Here is a 15,035-nt window from a genome sequence, read left to right as displayed (position 1 = left end):
GCGCCTTTATGAATTTGTCACTTTTGTAGGTTGAGCGTGAACTATACGACTGACCTGGTCGTAGTCGGTGCGTCCTCCGTGCGGGGACATGGCCAGAGGGTAGGGGCTGAGCATCGCCCTGTGTCCCCCGTACGCCTCACCGAACACGGGCTCCATCCCACTCAGACCCGGCTGGAGACGAAGCACACCCGCGGCGTTAGGATGGGGAACATTTGAAGACTTTGCACTCAAGGTTTTGTTTGCTCATTGTGTCGATAATAGCTTCCTTCCCACTTAATTAGAGCTGTAGTGCATTAGTACTTTGAAATCAACCTCACTACCTCAAAGGGTTTCCAAAGTTTTCACCGGTTTGTGAAGAACATTTTTCAATAAGAGAAACAAAAATAATATTCAGAAAATCTCCCTACATTGTTCGCATATATAATTGTACTTGATATTTCAGTTACATAAACATGTGTAGGCGGAGAGTTAATTATATTTTTCCTTCACCATTTTCACAGTGGGATACGTTTCACTTTAAATATTTCATTACAGACATATTTAATTAACTTCCCACAGCAGCTTTGTGTCTTCTAATTGGATTATGAGCACAGTGTATAATCTAAGCAAAGCAAAAGTCAGTCAGTCTACAGGTAACAGCATGAATCTATTGCTTTTCAATTCCCAGATACAATATTTTTAACCTCCACCTTAAACAAGTACATTTTCTCCAGTTCGCCATTATCCACACAGTGCCACATTGAGTTTTTGGGATTTAGCTGTAGAGTGCCAACAATCCAGACCTGATATTTGTAGCACCAAGGTGTATTCTATGCTATGGCTCATTTGAAAGGTGAGACTCTAAGCTCTCCGTAGGTGAAAACCGTTTAATTCTTCGTGCCTGAGCGGTTCCTGAGCAACCCTAAGCTAAACAGAGGCTAGTTTTGATCAAAATCACAGATTTTTTTTCTAGAAACTGAGATATTGCGTGTTTTATGAAACACTCTCCTTTCTGATTAACTCCTCTCTCCAACTCTCTCCTCCTCTCTCCTCTCAGGCACATAATGGGAAGAGGCAAATGCCTAAATATCTCAGTTTCAAGTCAATTTTCAAAGACAACATTGTTTGACAACACATTTTGAATCACCACGTGTTGCCGCAGATCGATCACTTTGTATCAAATTGGAGAAAAGGTGGGGGTTAAGAGGTTAATGCCACAAAGGAGAAAGAAATATGCATTATTTTATTTAGGGATCTGTAAGATTTCCATTTGAACTAGTGTTGGAAAATTAGGATATTTAAAAGCAAATTGGACACGACGGGCAACTTTTGCACAAGAACTTAAGAATATTGAAAGAAAATATTCCTTAAACCTGAAGAGAAGCCTGTATTTAACCATATTGTTGTTGAACATATGGAGTAATTAAAGTAAAGGAGGAGATATGTAAATTTAATGTCTGCATTTTAATGACATTTAGGGCCTTATTTGAATGACTAATGCCTTGCGGAAACCCTGCTTTTAATTACTGTATGTACAAACATTGTCAACTCAATTACCCATGTTCTTTGTAGACTAGAAGAGAAGAATAATTACCCATATTGGTAAGTTATTTAAATGTAATAGTAGATAGCAAACAGTCTCTGTCGTCCAGGAGTTCACCATGGGAAGTGTGTAAGTCATCAACTGGACTGGTGCGGACGTTTTGCTTCTTCAATCATTGTAAAGTAACGTATATTTCCCCCTTGCTTGCAAATGTGAACGTCACTGAGCGTGAAGTTATCCACTATCAAGCTGAATTAATATCACAAAAAAGACCGTAAAGCTTCGAAATGCAACTCCTTAGAGAAAACTAGGCAAAATATTAAGACGTTCTGTTTTAATTGTCCTTTCTTGTAGCGTTGACGCGCTTAATACTTTCCTGGCGCAACCTCGTGTTTTGTAATAGTAAATGATCTGCAGCGCTGAGACGTTGTTTTTGCATATTTACCTGAGGCATCGCCTGCGGCCGGAGGGAGACTGGTCACAGGGCAAATTCAACGGCTTCAACTCTGCGAAAACAAAGTTACAAAAGGGAAAAGAGCAAAAGAGAATCAAAAAACCCGGTATTGGCTTCATTTATTGCCTTTATTGTGACACTCTGTGGTGGCGAAGGGGATGTATCTGTTTTCTATCACCATAAACCACTTTTATTTGTTTTATTTTGTTGTATTTCGACATTTCAATACAGTGTGAGTTACGCTGAAGTCAAATATAGAATCAACTTGTCATCCATAAAGCGCAGTGGTGTTTACTTACAATATACAAACAATGCAGATAAGACCATACAAGTTAACCAATAGAGTTTGGGAAACACAGGCGCTCAATTTCCTCCATCTCTTTCAACGTGACACCTCTGCAAACCCTCATGTTAATAGTGACCGGAACAAGTACATTCACGACATAAAGTTTGGACTTTGCCCTATAAGTGTTTTCTCACGAACTGAACAAAAGAAATCTGCTTTACCAAATTAAACTTTTCAAGCAAATTTAAAAAAGGCTTAGACGTTAATTACACATTTAGTGGTTGGTTCCCATCCAGAAACTGTATCTCGTCTATTTTGGTCTTGTTCGGTAACACAGACAATTTATGCAACAATTACATAATGTATTGTGAATGTTTTTCTGGCTTATGTGAGTCCTAATAAGATCCTACCCTAATCGTTATACAACATTCATAACTGTAAATTTGTAAAGAAGTTTTCCACAAAGAACTTTTATGTATTTAAAATGCATTGAGCCGTATACAGACAGAAAGGCTGCTAAAACTGCTGAAATCTGCTCACGATATGTGCTGATATAGTTTAAGTGAAAGGATGTTTTTATATTGTTTATTTCCTTTACCCCCGGCAAGGTTGATGTACTTTGCACAAATGACTTCTTGTATGCCTGTATGTGCAACTTCTCATTAAAGCAGAACTAAGTAACTTGTTAACCTTCATAAATAATTTCTGTAGTCCCTCTGGGGTTAATACAAGTGTAATGGGATGATTGGGGGGGTCTTTCATCTCCCCTTGATGTCTCTACAATTGTACTACAATTGCAACTTTCCCTGCTCCGACCCGGAGGTGCCATACACACTAATTATTGTGATTCCATTAGTGACTAATGGAATCACAAAGAAGAAGCTAACTGCGGGCTAGCGCTACTTAAACAGTATTTACAGCCAAGTTTGAGTGAAAAAATGTATCTCCATTGTGTAATTGGATGCACAATATCCCTCTCTCCCTTTGTCTTTTCTGTCAGCGTAGCATTTACTCTCACAGGCAATTAATGAGTAAAATAACGCAACATGCTTAAACACCTGCAGTGGCGCTTATGGCCTCTAGGGGCTTATCTCTATCGCAATATCGAGAAGCAAAATCCAAATCTTTTTTTCTAACAAGTAGTAAAATGTGCCAAACTTGAATTTTAGACATGATTTTCCTAATGTAGTTCAATTTCCCCCTTGTTTTAGTCTAGATGTCATATTGTTTTTTTTTAAGTCTTGCTTTGACACAATTAGATGAAAGAGCAGATGTTGAAATGGTTTAGTAAAGTATCATGATAATGTTATTACAATTTGAAAGACTTATCGAGCAAAACACTTTATTTCTCAGATTGCACAGCCCTACTTGGAGACCGATGGGGGAAATACATAAATCAAATCAAGTATGAGTACGGTACACAGCATCAGTGGAGGAAGCAGCAGTAGTCGTTGAATAAAAGTGAATATTTACCAAAGAGTGACAGCTGAAAAAGGCTGATGAGGTCGAGGGCTTGTCACATGACTGTCCTGCACCAATCACCTCTCTGCGACCTAAACAACAGGAAGAGAAACACAGGAAGTTACATTTATGTCCAGTTTTCTCGTTGAGCAACAATTTTGTGGGAAAATGTTGGCTTTAAGTCGTTCTTTGAAGCGTAAAGTGCAGTTAAAACAAATATAAATCCCGACCACAAATGCATTGACCTTTCCTTTGCCTTTCACCAATGAAACAGCCTGACATCACAACTCGGACAGTCCGTATTGCTTCCACAATCCCTAATTATCTGACTTGGACAAACGGGGCTGATGCTGCCTTCATGTGGCCTCGTAATTATGGTAAATACCACTTGTCGAGTAGAAAATAGCTCATGAACGCCTCCTCATCTCGTATTTTCCACTGGGAAATTGGGAAATAATTCTGATGCCCGAGTTCCCCAGATGAGATCACCTTTGACCACGAAAAAGAACAGCAATAAAAGGTTGTTTTGCCTTTTGGCTATTGACTAAGCTCCGTAATTTTGAGGTAATCTCTTTTTTCACTTAGCGTATCTGTATTTTTAAAACAGGTAGGAGTATGTGAATAGTAGGTGAACACAATGCGCTTTCCAGTTCACAATGGAGAGGATCATCTTTGCCACAGCACATGAAGGCTGCATGAGAGACAAATGTGCTACATCCTGTCGAAAAGTCATCCATATACAGCAACTACCAGACGCCACATGAAAACAGCATAAGGAATTGGTGGTTTCCAAACTCTGGTTCGTAGGTGGTGCCACATACTCATTCATTCAGCATTTCAGCTACAGCCTTTTTCACTGGACATGTCGTGTGAGAGAAAGAGATGGTCCCGCTTTGCACTGGAAACATGATCAAAAGTGCAGCAAATACGCAGAACATATTCAAGTGTGGTACGGTCTGTAGGAGGAAAAAGCCAGAGGAGAGACCACTGTCCTACATAACATCGCCAGGTGCAAAACAACTGGAAAACTATATTGTAGCAGCACCGAGACGTGATTGACACACTTTTGTTTTCATATAAAAATAACACAATGCCATTGTATCGTGTTGTTGATTTCACAAATAGAAGTATTAACAATAATAACAATAATGCATCGGTTTTATATAGCGCTTTTCTGGACACTCAAAGACATTTACATTGCATTATTCATTCACTCCATACTTGGTGTTGGTAAACTATCATTGTATTCACAGCTGCCCTGGGGTAAACTGATGGAAGCGAGGCAACCAGTTTGCGCCATGTCAGCCCCTCGGACCACCATCAACCACTCACTCACTCCATTCACCCAGACTTCCTGGTGTTCCCAAACGGTCTCCCATCCAAGTACTGACCAGGCCCTTCCCTGCTTAGCTTCAGAGGTCTGGCAGGATCGGGCAGAGCAAAGGCGGTATGGCCAAAAGTACCAATAATCCAGGAATGGTACAGGCTGGTGCGCACTAGCCTGGTTTTACCATACCCTCGTACTTACTTCGTTTCGTATAAGGGTCTGAAACTTCTCAATTGAGCTCCGTTATCAGGTGGGAGGGGTGAACTCCTTTGAAACGATTGGATCTGATTTTCGCTAGCAGTTGGTCGTGATGTATGTGTTGCGCCCGAGTGAGTGAAGCATGCTTTTATAACTCTTGGGGGAATTCCTTGCACATTTCAAGGCTTCAATTTCAATTTCTCGATATTTGGGAGCTGAGCCAGGACGGATTGAAGAGCTTCCATTTCTGCCATTGCCAAACTACAACCAGCAAATCGGCGCAAATGCTTGACGTCACCTACAACACCCGCCTCCCCGACTTGCTGAATGGTAGGTAGAGAGTCAACCAATGTACATGTAAGGAAATTACAATTGACCGGAGTTTACAGATGGCTAAGACCAGGCTCGGTGCGCACCCTTTTCAGAGGAATAGACGACCCTTATGGTTGTGTGTGTCAAACGAGAGACGAATGGTCCGACGTCGCACCCCTCCAAACTATGGTGATTCCAGTATGAAGTAGGCTACATTTACATGGCAACGTTGGCCTGCATTATTGTAGACCTAAATGTTCACCTGTACTTAGTGAGTTCAAGTGAGTTTCCTTAAATAAGCGCTGGTGACAAGTTTTCTTCGTTCTTTCATTGCCATTATTCAAGCGTGTGAGTGAGAGCACAGATTGGCAGCCTTGCTAATGTGACGCTTTGAGAAACTTGGAGCACAGGCTTGTAAAGTGCAATGCAAGTGTAAGCCATTATTATTATTACTGTCACCCAATGAAGCATTGTGCCCAAGACAAGTTTATTTTATCATGCTTTAGGCCACATAATTTATGAGGTGGTAGTTGGTGTGAAAAGTTTAAAGTGCAGATGACAGGTTTTAATGATTTTTAAAAATATGACTTATTTAGATGGATAACATCTGTTGCAAGTTCATTTTTATTTCAGTGAAGCAGCAATTTTAATGAAGAAAGGTCAGGCAGAAAAGTTATTTTGTTTGAATTTTTAAGCTACTGAAAGGACTTTTTTCTTTCTTTCTTTCTTTCTTTTATTAAACATCAATGCAAAATCCTATACATAGCTACAATATGTTCATGTTCAAGCTAAATCATCATACACATAGAAACATGCTCATGTTCAAGTATTACAATCACTAAACACAAAACAAACAAACAAAACACAGGAATCTAACAGGAAGTGACATAGAAGAAGGTAACATTCCATAGATACAGACGGCATCTCGTCATGGAAGGGGGCGTGGCTTCGCCGAGGGGGAAAATAGAATCTTTAGAGAAACACAATTTTCCACTCTTTTCAGCCATTTCCTGGTGGAATATGAACTTATTTATCACACATAAATAAAGTTAAGTCTAAATTGTGCCCATATGGATATTTTCTCACAGCAGATTGTTCAGTAGAAGTGAAAAAAATGGCAGTTGTAGCTAGAGCTAGCTAACCGTTAGCATTAGCCCAATGCCAATATGAAGCCTCCTGTTAGCATTCTCTGTTATTTATGTATTTATGGGCTGTTGAACCTCTTTGCTCCTCTCCGTGACTTTGTATCTTTATTTAGTAGAAAACTATATTCATAATTCAGCATTTATTAAAGTAGTTTTTGAATAATTAAAGAAAGTTTAGATTTTTCTCCAAATTGTTTTCCCCCTTAACTGCACGGCAACAGTTTAAAATTGTTTACCTTCATCTATGTCACTTCCTGTGGGTGTCCAATAAGGTAGTGGAACTACAAAAAATACATGTGATACAGCAAAAACTGACCAAACTAATTTCCTAAAAGAATAATGTATTGCAGAAAATAAATGATGAAAAGCAAGGTGAATTTGCAAGTGACACCCACCCATCTTCCTGCTTTTGTATGAGCTTGAGCTGCGGCTGTCAATGCAAGCTGCGTGTCAAAATAGTTTTACAAATGCATTACTTTTACAGCTCTATTCAACTCATATCGTGTCAAGTTTCAAAGTGACAAATTTTCAGGGGGGGGAACATGAAGCGAGCGTGACACTGGCAGCAGAAAAGGGGCCGGTAAATGCAGTTGTTTCTGAGAATAAAGGCCGTATTAAGCAGTTTAGAAAGGCATTTGAAAGGAGCTGTCAGGCAGGAGCCCCGCTGTGTCTGTGGCACGCATCAGATGTTAATGCCGTTAAACAGAGCGAGAGTTAGCGCCTTTGTGGCCCGTTCAGATGCGTTTTTCTATTAATATGTCTTTAGATTGAGAATTAAGATGCACAGAGCGGCTGTCAGGAAAGTAGGGCATGCCAACTCCCAAAAATTATCAAGTGTAAACAAATTGAGACATTTATATCACAAATAATCAGTAGAAACGTCTTAAATTTGATGAAGTTACGGGCTACATGCACAGAGGGCTGGTTTTCGTTTCTCATTATTTTCCGAAAGATATGCAGCGTCTCGAGCAAATAGGTAAACATTTAAAGAATACGTGGTGGACAGTTAGTTAATGCTGGACTGGCTATATGTTAAAACCTTTATGTTCAATGCAAAAACTTCAGGGAGGAAACGTCTGTGTATAACTTAAATGACTAACACACACAAAAAAAGAACACAGAGATTTAAATGAGCCGCAATGAAAAAGTTAGCTTGTCTTTAGTTAAAATTGTATTCAGTCGTTTCAGTTTTATTCAATTTTTTATTGAAGGTGAGACACTGCAGGTCAAAAGGAAAAAAAAAAATTAGAGACATCAATTTGAAACTTTTGCTGTAGATTACAAATGAAAATATGAGAAAACAATATAATTTAGAATATGTATGTTAGACGAGGAATTAGGCCTCAAAAACTTTCAAAATATTGTTAAGTGAGTGGTAAGTGGTTTGACCAGTGTCTGTCGCTTCACAGTCATTCGAGACATTTGGTCAGAAACAGTTTTTACCACTTGTGAAACATTGCCAAGTTCTTGTATTGGTGATTGATGCTTTTATCTCCTCGTTTAGATGATTGTAACTCTGTTTTACTTGTTTTAACAAATCTGCTTTGAATCGTCTTCAAATGGTTCAAAACGCTTCAACGTGGCTTTTAACAGGATCTATCAATCGGTCACGCGTTACTCCCATTTTATCCTCTCTGCACTGGCTCCCCATCAAATTTCAAGTTGAATTTATTGACTTTCAGAGCCTTGCATGGTCAGGCTCCCAAATAAGCATCTGACCTGCTGTGCCCTCACTCCTCCGGTCACACCCTTAGGTCCTCGGGCCAGAACCTCCTCCTGTCCCAGTGACCCGCTTTAAAACCAGAGGAGACTTGTCCTTTTAAGCTGTTTCTCCTAAATTGTGGTATGACCTTCCTCTGTCGCTACGTGTAGCCAACTTTATTGTTTCTTTTAAAAAGCAGCTGAAGACATGGCTGTTTGGATAAGCTTTTAGTTGACAAGGCTGTGACTGTTTCTATGTTCATTTTCTGTAATTTTCTGTGTTCTTTGTGAAGCACTTTGTGATTTTATCTGTGAAATGTGCTATATACTGTAAATTAAATTACTTTTTCTACTAAAGAAAACCTAATTTTGAGAAAACAGGCATTAAAGTTTTGTAACGTCTGTGCATATTTCTCGCGTCTTTAACCACTGCTGACGCCACATTTGGATGATAGCCTCCTTTTTCAGGGTCACTATCACAGCAATGCTAACTAGCCTCTGAGCTCAACATCAATAAAAATGCTTTATAATTACTTTGACAGTCTTTTTTCACAAACCACTGCGGGTTCAAGATACATTTCATTTCACTGATAGTGAAAAATGAGGTACAGGGCCTTTAACATTAAAGGGACCAAACAGAGTTTAAAAATGTAAAAAATTATGCATTTTCCTCCCCTGACATTTTCCAGCAATGTCCTATGTGTAGAATGAGCCCAGACCTGTTCACCACAACTGCCTCTAAAATCCTGCACTGTCACGCAAAATCCGGACCCAAAGCACCGTCATGCACGAGCTTAATATAGAAACTGCAGTTACGAGTAAGACCTGAGGTGGCAGTAGCGAGTATAAAAATGACAACTTGCATCTAGTCTAGTCCCTTGGTGGGTGAAGTGTCTTTCCCAAGGACACAACGACAGTGTGCGCCTGCGGGATTCGAACCGCCGATCCTCCAATAACAAGACAAGTAGAGCACAGCCCATAAATACTTAAAAAACTGACAATGCTAACCAAGAATCTAACATTAGCTTCATGCCACATACGCTAACATTAGCGACAGGAGCCGTTTTTCACTTCTACTGAACAATCTGCTGTGAAAAACCATTCATATTAGACCCGATTTTGCTTGACTTTATCGGTGTGTGATAAATATATTATAGTCCGCCAGAAAACGGCTAAAAAAAGTGAAAAATTGTGATTCCCATGAGAGGTTTTCTTCCCCCTCAGCAAGGCCACATCCCCTTATGACGTTGCCATCTGTATAGCCATAAGCTCCAAGAGGAAATTAAGAAACACAGATGCTTCCTCCACATTGTCTTTAAATCAAACGTATGGTTTTTAACACTGCTCATTAATGGCCTGCTGCCCGCCATGTAGTCTTGAAATATTTATTTGTGCGAGACACTAATCCCTCAGAGCAAAATGCAGGGAGTGAACATCAAAAGACCAGCCTCGGACCAGACAGGCCAAGAGTAAACAAAGCAAGAATTAAACCTAAACCAGGTCTCAAGTTCGACTATGACAATTTGAACATTCATAGTAAATCGCAAAAGGGGGAATATTTAGTTAATATGTCTGCAAACAACAAAACATCTCCATGACGGTTAGCTACGTATAAAACCTGTTCTGAAAAGCATGTCATTTTTTATGTTTAGCACGTTCAATCGTCAATGCTGTGTCAAGTGTCAAAGCTGCTGTTCATATTGAAAAAGTGAACCGACAACTTGGCTCACAATAAATGCATTCACAGTCACAATGGGATCTTTCACAATCACCTGACGAAATCGAAAATACACCAAACAGCAATCGGGTAAAAGATACGACGGCGGATTCCAGCCACAGCAGCCAAAGTTAATCATTTGTAGCTTTTGGTTCGGCCTCGGCACAGACGGTAACATAAATGTGTCGAGCTCAGAGGTCACGCAGGGACAGAGCTGACGTCATGGAAACAAAGTCCGAATCACGAGTCGAGGAGAAATCGCAGCTGCACAAGACTTGTATGTTTATTGATTGAATTAACGGCATTTCTAAGAGCTTTTAAAATCACAAACATATTTTATTTGTGTTGTTAACAGCCGCGCTTGAATAAATGTTGTCCATGCGCATTATCTTTGACTCGGCTTTGGACAAAAATAGCTTCCTGTGGCAATGTATATTCACAAACAAACTACAAAATTAATTAACAGATCAATTTCAATCTGCATTCATTATGGTTGCCTTGACAACACTTGTAGAAGAACTAACAAGGCTGCACAGTTAAACTCTCAACCCCCACCTGAACCGAGCACATTTTCTCCAGTTTGGCGTTACACACATATCTACAAGCAAAAAAGCGACAAAAACACGCGACTAAAGAGCGATGAAAAAGGAACACAAAAAAAATCAACAAGAAAGCCACGAAAGAGCGACAAAGAAGTGACAAAAATGTGATGAAAAAGTGACCAAAACATGACAAAACGAAAAGAAAAAACGAAAACATGACACAATTAAAAACTGCGACAATGCAACAAAGTGACGATCAGTTTTGTCGGCCTTAGCTTTCAAATGAGACGTCACCCTGGCATAAAATCGAAATGAAAATGCCAGGATTCATCGGGCTCACATTATGAAAGTGTGGTTCAGGGAGAATGAGGTGCCACAGAGTCCAGATCTTAACCCCATTGAGAGTCTGTGATGTGCTGGAGACAGCTTTGTACAGTGGTCACACTCTCCCATCGTCAATACAAGATCTTGGTGAGAAATTAATGCAAAACTGGATCTTTTGACTTTGCAGAAGGTCATTGAAACAACGCCACAGCAAAAGCATGCCGTAATCAAAGCTAAATTATCAAATAATACTAATAATAATGCATTAGTCTTAAAAAGCGCTTTTCCAGACATTCAGAGCCCGATCTTGTGCATCAAAACGGGGACGATAGCGTGACATTTTGTGCTCAGTAGGAGCGCACTTTGTGATCTTGCCACTCCAGACTTAGCGCATTTAAGTGGGTGGAGACACACACATTTTCCTCCAACCAGATCGACTCCGCGTCCAGGAGAGTGGTTGTGTGGGGTGAACATGTGCTTTTGTTTTGCTTCGCGTTCATGCCAAGATCCGATCCGCGCCACAGCGGACGCTGTAGCTCTTTTTCTCTCGAGACGTGAACATCGTTTAGCTCACGATGGGGTAAATCAAGTTTTTTAGTTTGACCTGTGAGAGCCTAAGGCTTAAGAAAGAACACAAGACAGCGCAATGTAAACGAGGAAGTGAATGTCAGCCGTGTTTCCATCAGTGCAGTCACCTCCTCTTGTGACGCCCCCTCACAGGTGGCGGAGGCAAATGGCACATATAGCGCCGCCACTCGGAAAATAATTCGCCAAGAGCCTGCACCGCCCCGTGCACCGCCACTAGATCTGGCCCTCAAAGTTGCTTTATAATTCATGCATTATACATTCAATCCATACTTGCTGGTGGCAAGCTACTATTGTAGCCACAGCTGGCCTGGGGTAGACTGACAGAAGCGAGGCAACCATCAGCCCCTCCGACCACCACCAACCACTCACTCACTCACTCACTCACTCACTCACTCACTCACTCACTCACTCACTCGCCCAGAGCAAGAGCAAAGGCGGTGTGGCCGAAGAAATGATTGGATTGATACAAGCTCCTCCTCCTCACCTACAAATCCCTCCATAACCTGGCCCCGCCCTGCCTCACCGAGCTCCTGCAACAACACCAACCGCCTCCCCTCAGCCGACTCCAACCGCCGGACCTTGGGGTCCGAGCCTTCGCCATCGCCGCCCCCACCCTTTGGAACGCACTCCCACAGCCCATCAGAAACATAGACTCACTCCCTTTAAATCAGTACTCAAAACCCACCTGTTCAAACTAGCTTTTCCTTAAACCCCTTTTTTTGTTTTGTTTTATCCCCCATGTAAAGCGTCTTTGAGTGTCCAAAAAAAACACTATATAAGTTTGATGTATTATTGTATTATGTATTATGTAATATGTATTATGTATTATGTATTATTATTATTATTATTATTATTATTATAATACAGTGAAGGCAACATGTCGTCCAGGTTCATATGATGACATTGATCTGTATTTGTATGGAAGCGTCCTGGTCTTTGTTATTTTTTCGATGGTATGACATTTTTTCCAGATAATTTCATGTTCGTTCAATATACGGATCACATTATTTCTTGATGCCAATTTCTTACGAAATAACGTGATCCGTATATTGTACAAACATGAAATTATCTGAAAAAAATAACACATACGCAAGTGAGACCAGGATGCTTCCGTATATTTGTACAGTTATATTTTCATCATGAACTCAATATTTTCACCATGAACTCACACCTGACTGATCCAAAATGCACTCACCATTTTATCCTTTAATAAAATACTGCATAATGACACTTGTATTAGTTTAGCCTTCATATTTCAGTCTCTTCAAATGCTCTCGCTCCTGGATGTGTTTAAACTATGCACGGTATAAACTGAATCCAGATTGTCAAACATAAACTGCAAATATGATTGGAATTGTTGTAGTTGTTTGCACTTTTCCAAAATCGTGCCGTCCTTCTGAACACTTTTGAAGAGACAGCAGCCCACACATTCCCATTTAAAGCCCGAACTATCAAGCAAAGAAACAGAGCTCTGAGATTATTACAAATCACTTTTAACCCAGAGAAGCTAAACATCAAGACAACCACAAAACTGACAGAAAATACTCACAAACGTATCTGCACTATGTCATCAATAAAAGCTGTAATCTGTGAATTTAAACTTGAACTCTCTTATTCGAAAAAAAACAAATGCTGTTTTTTTTACGGCACAAAAAGCCCACACTACTTGAAACGTGAAGAGACAAAAGAAATCGAACAATGCTCAACCTTGGCTTTCTTTTTCGAGCGCTCGCTGCAAGTACAGTAAGTGCAAAAATAAAAACTTTCTGGTCTATAGAGATTTTAAAGCATTGAACTTTCTGTCTCTGCTTCCTGTGTTTTGGTTACTTCCTGGATGTTTCTGTTCGCGTACAAATGAAAAATACGAGCGCTTACAAGCCACTGTGACCACTTGGATTCAAAAACGTCTGTGAAGATCCTTGTTTACAACAGGTTTAGACTTTAAAAGTGCTTGAAATAAGGGAATTGTGTGTTGATTACATGCACCAATATAAAAAAAAATCTGTGACAAAGACGAGATAAAACCTGCTTGTTCCATTGAAAAAATAATAGAACTCGGTGTAAATCTTTCCATTGAAGCACTTTGAGTCCTTTAGTCCTTATTTTCTCCAGAGTAGTTTAGCTGCACTGGGGAAATGAATCAAAAAAGGAGCTACAATGTCTCGAAATAAAAAAAAATTGACCTTGATGTGAGTGTAGGCACATGAAACGATCTGCCGATGGATTAGGTCTTTGTTCGAACACTTTAATGAACTCGCAGGCTAGTTTTTCTGGCATTTCTGATAAACTCGTCCCTGTGAAGTCAGGAATGAATTTGGACACGACCTCCTCTTTCATTGTATATAATAACAACAACTAAATCAGGTATAGGGCCTTTGAAAGAATAAGGAAAAAAACACATAATAATGCGCTTGAAATGAGATTACATATTTTACTGCACTTAAAACAATAAAATAAATACAATTTTACTTCATCTCTTGATCCCAACCTGAACCGAGCACATTTTCTCCACCAAATCTAAAAGCTTCTTGAAAAAAAACAGCAAATAAAAATATGACAAAAAAGTGACAAAAGCAACAAAAAAGTGATGAAAATGTGGCAAAAAATGTGATAAAACCTCAACTAAAAAGTGATGGAATTTTTGTATTATTATTATTTTTTTAAGTGACAACAACGCGAGGAAAAAGATCCATTTAGATGAGTTTGTAGGTCTTAGCTTTCAAATGAGCCATTACACTGGCCTTATGGATTTGGATAAAGCTGTACTTGGTCGGGAGTTAAGAGGTTAAAGGCCTTATATATATATGATTTTTTTTTTGTGTGTGTTTACAAACAATGAAAGTGGAAGCCACTAAATTAAAATGTTAGTTGTGTCCAAACTCACTCCTCACTTTCCAAACATATTTGAAGCCTCACGATTCTTCACAGAGATCAGTTTATCGACCGGTTTCACAACTTACAGGGTCATTTTTCTGTGCTTTGTAATTAGATGCACAGTGCTATAGGGCCTTTAAAAACTGGATTATTGTACTCTATTTTGCTTTATATCGATATTCAACCTAAATATATCGGGATATGACTTTTGGTCCATATCACCCGGCTCTACCACCTAGCACTTCAATTTAGCCCATGAAAATCAATCCCAATATGAATTGCCAAAAATAGATGACAACAACAATGTTTTCACGGACATAAAGAAAGAAAATGCCTAATTGCAGCAATTCTGTTGTGCTTTTCAATGTGTTTAGGAGACTACAGTCTATATGAGAACTGTAATGGTTTCAAACAACCCAATTCACAACTCTACTGATCGTGGAAAGTTCAATGTGGCCCTTCCATCAAAATGTTTGCCCAAACCTGTACAGAGCTTATGGGTGAGAATGTTCCACTCCTGTTCCTGTTTACCATCGACAAGTGAAGAGTTCTTTCTTTTCTTTCCCTGAATCGTTTTAGATATT

The 15,035-nt window shown here is 39.6% G+C and overlaps 1 protein-coding gene across 3 annotated transcripts in view; it reads right to left on the bottom strand.

The window, feature by feature from the left end:
• The window catches only part of LOC306960840 (uncharacterized protein), an 80,096-nt gene that overhangs the window by 36,532 nt on the left and 28,529 nt on the right, over positions 1–15,035 (bottom strand). For all 3 annotated transcript variants that reach the window (XM_079553420.1, XM_079553421.1, XM_079553422.1), the window contains exons 2-4: positions 3,736–3,815; positions 1,968–2,028; positions 55–171 (exon numbers count right to left, since the gene is read on the bottom strand). In XM_079553420.1, coding sequence (XP_079409546.1) covers positions 55–171; positions 1,968–1,976 — 126 coding nt within the window. In that variant the 5' untranslated portion in view covers positions 1,977–2,028; positions 3,736–3,815. The remainder of the gene's footprint in view (positions 1–54; positions 172–1,967; positions 2,029–3,735; positions 3,816–15,035) is intronic.

The sequence above is a fragment of the Gobius niger genome (genome assembly GCF_951799975.1).
Source record: "Gobius niger genome assembly, chromosome: 3".
Classification (NCBI taxonomy): domain Eukaryota; kingdom Metazoa; phylum Chordata; class Actinopteri; order Gobiiformes; family Gobiidae; genus Gobius; species Gobius niger.
Note: the sequence above shows the minus strand (reverse complement) of the source record. Positions and strands in the feature narration are given on the sequence as shown.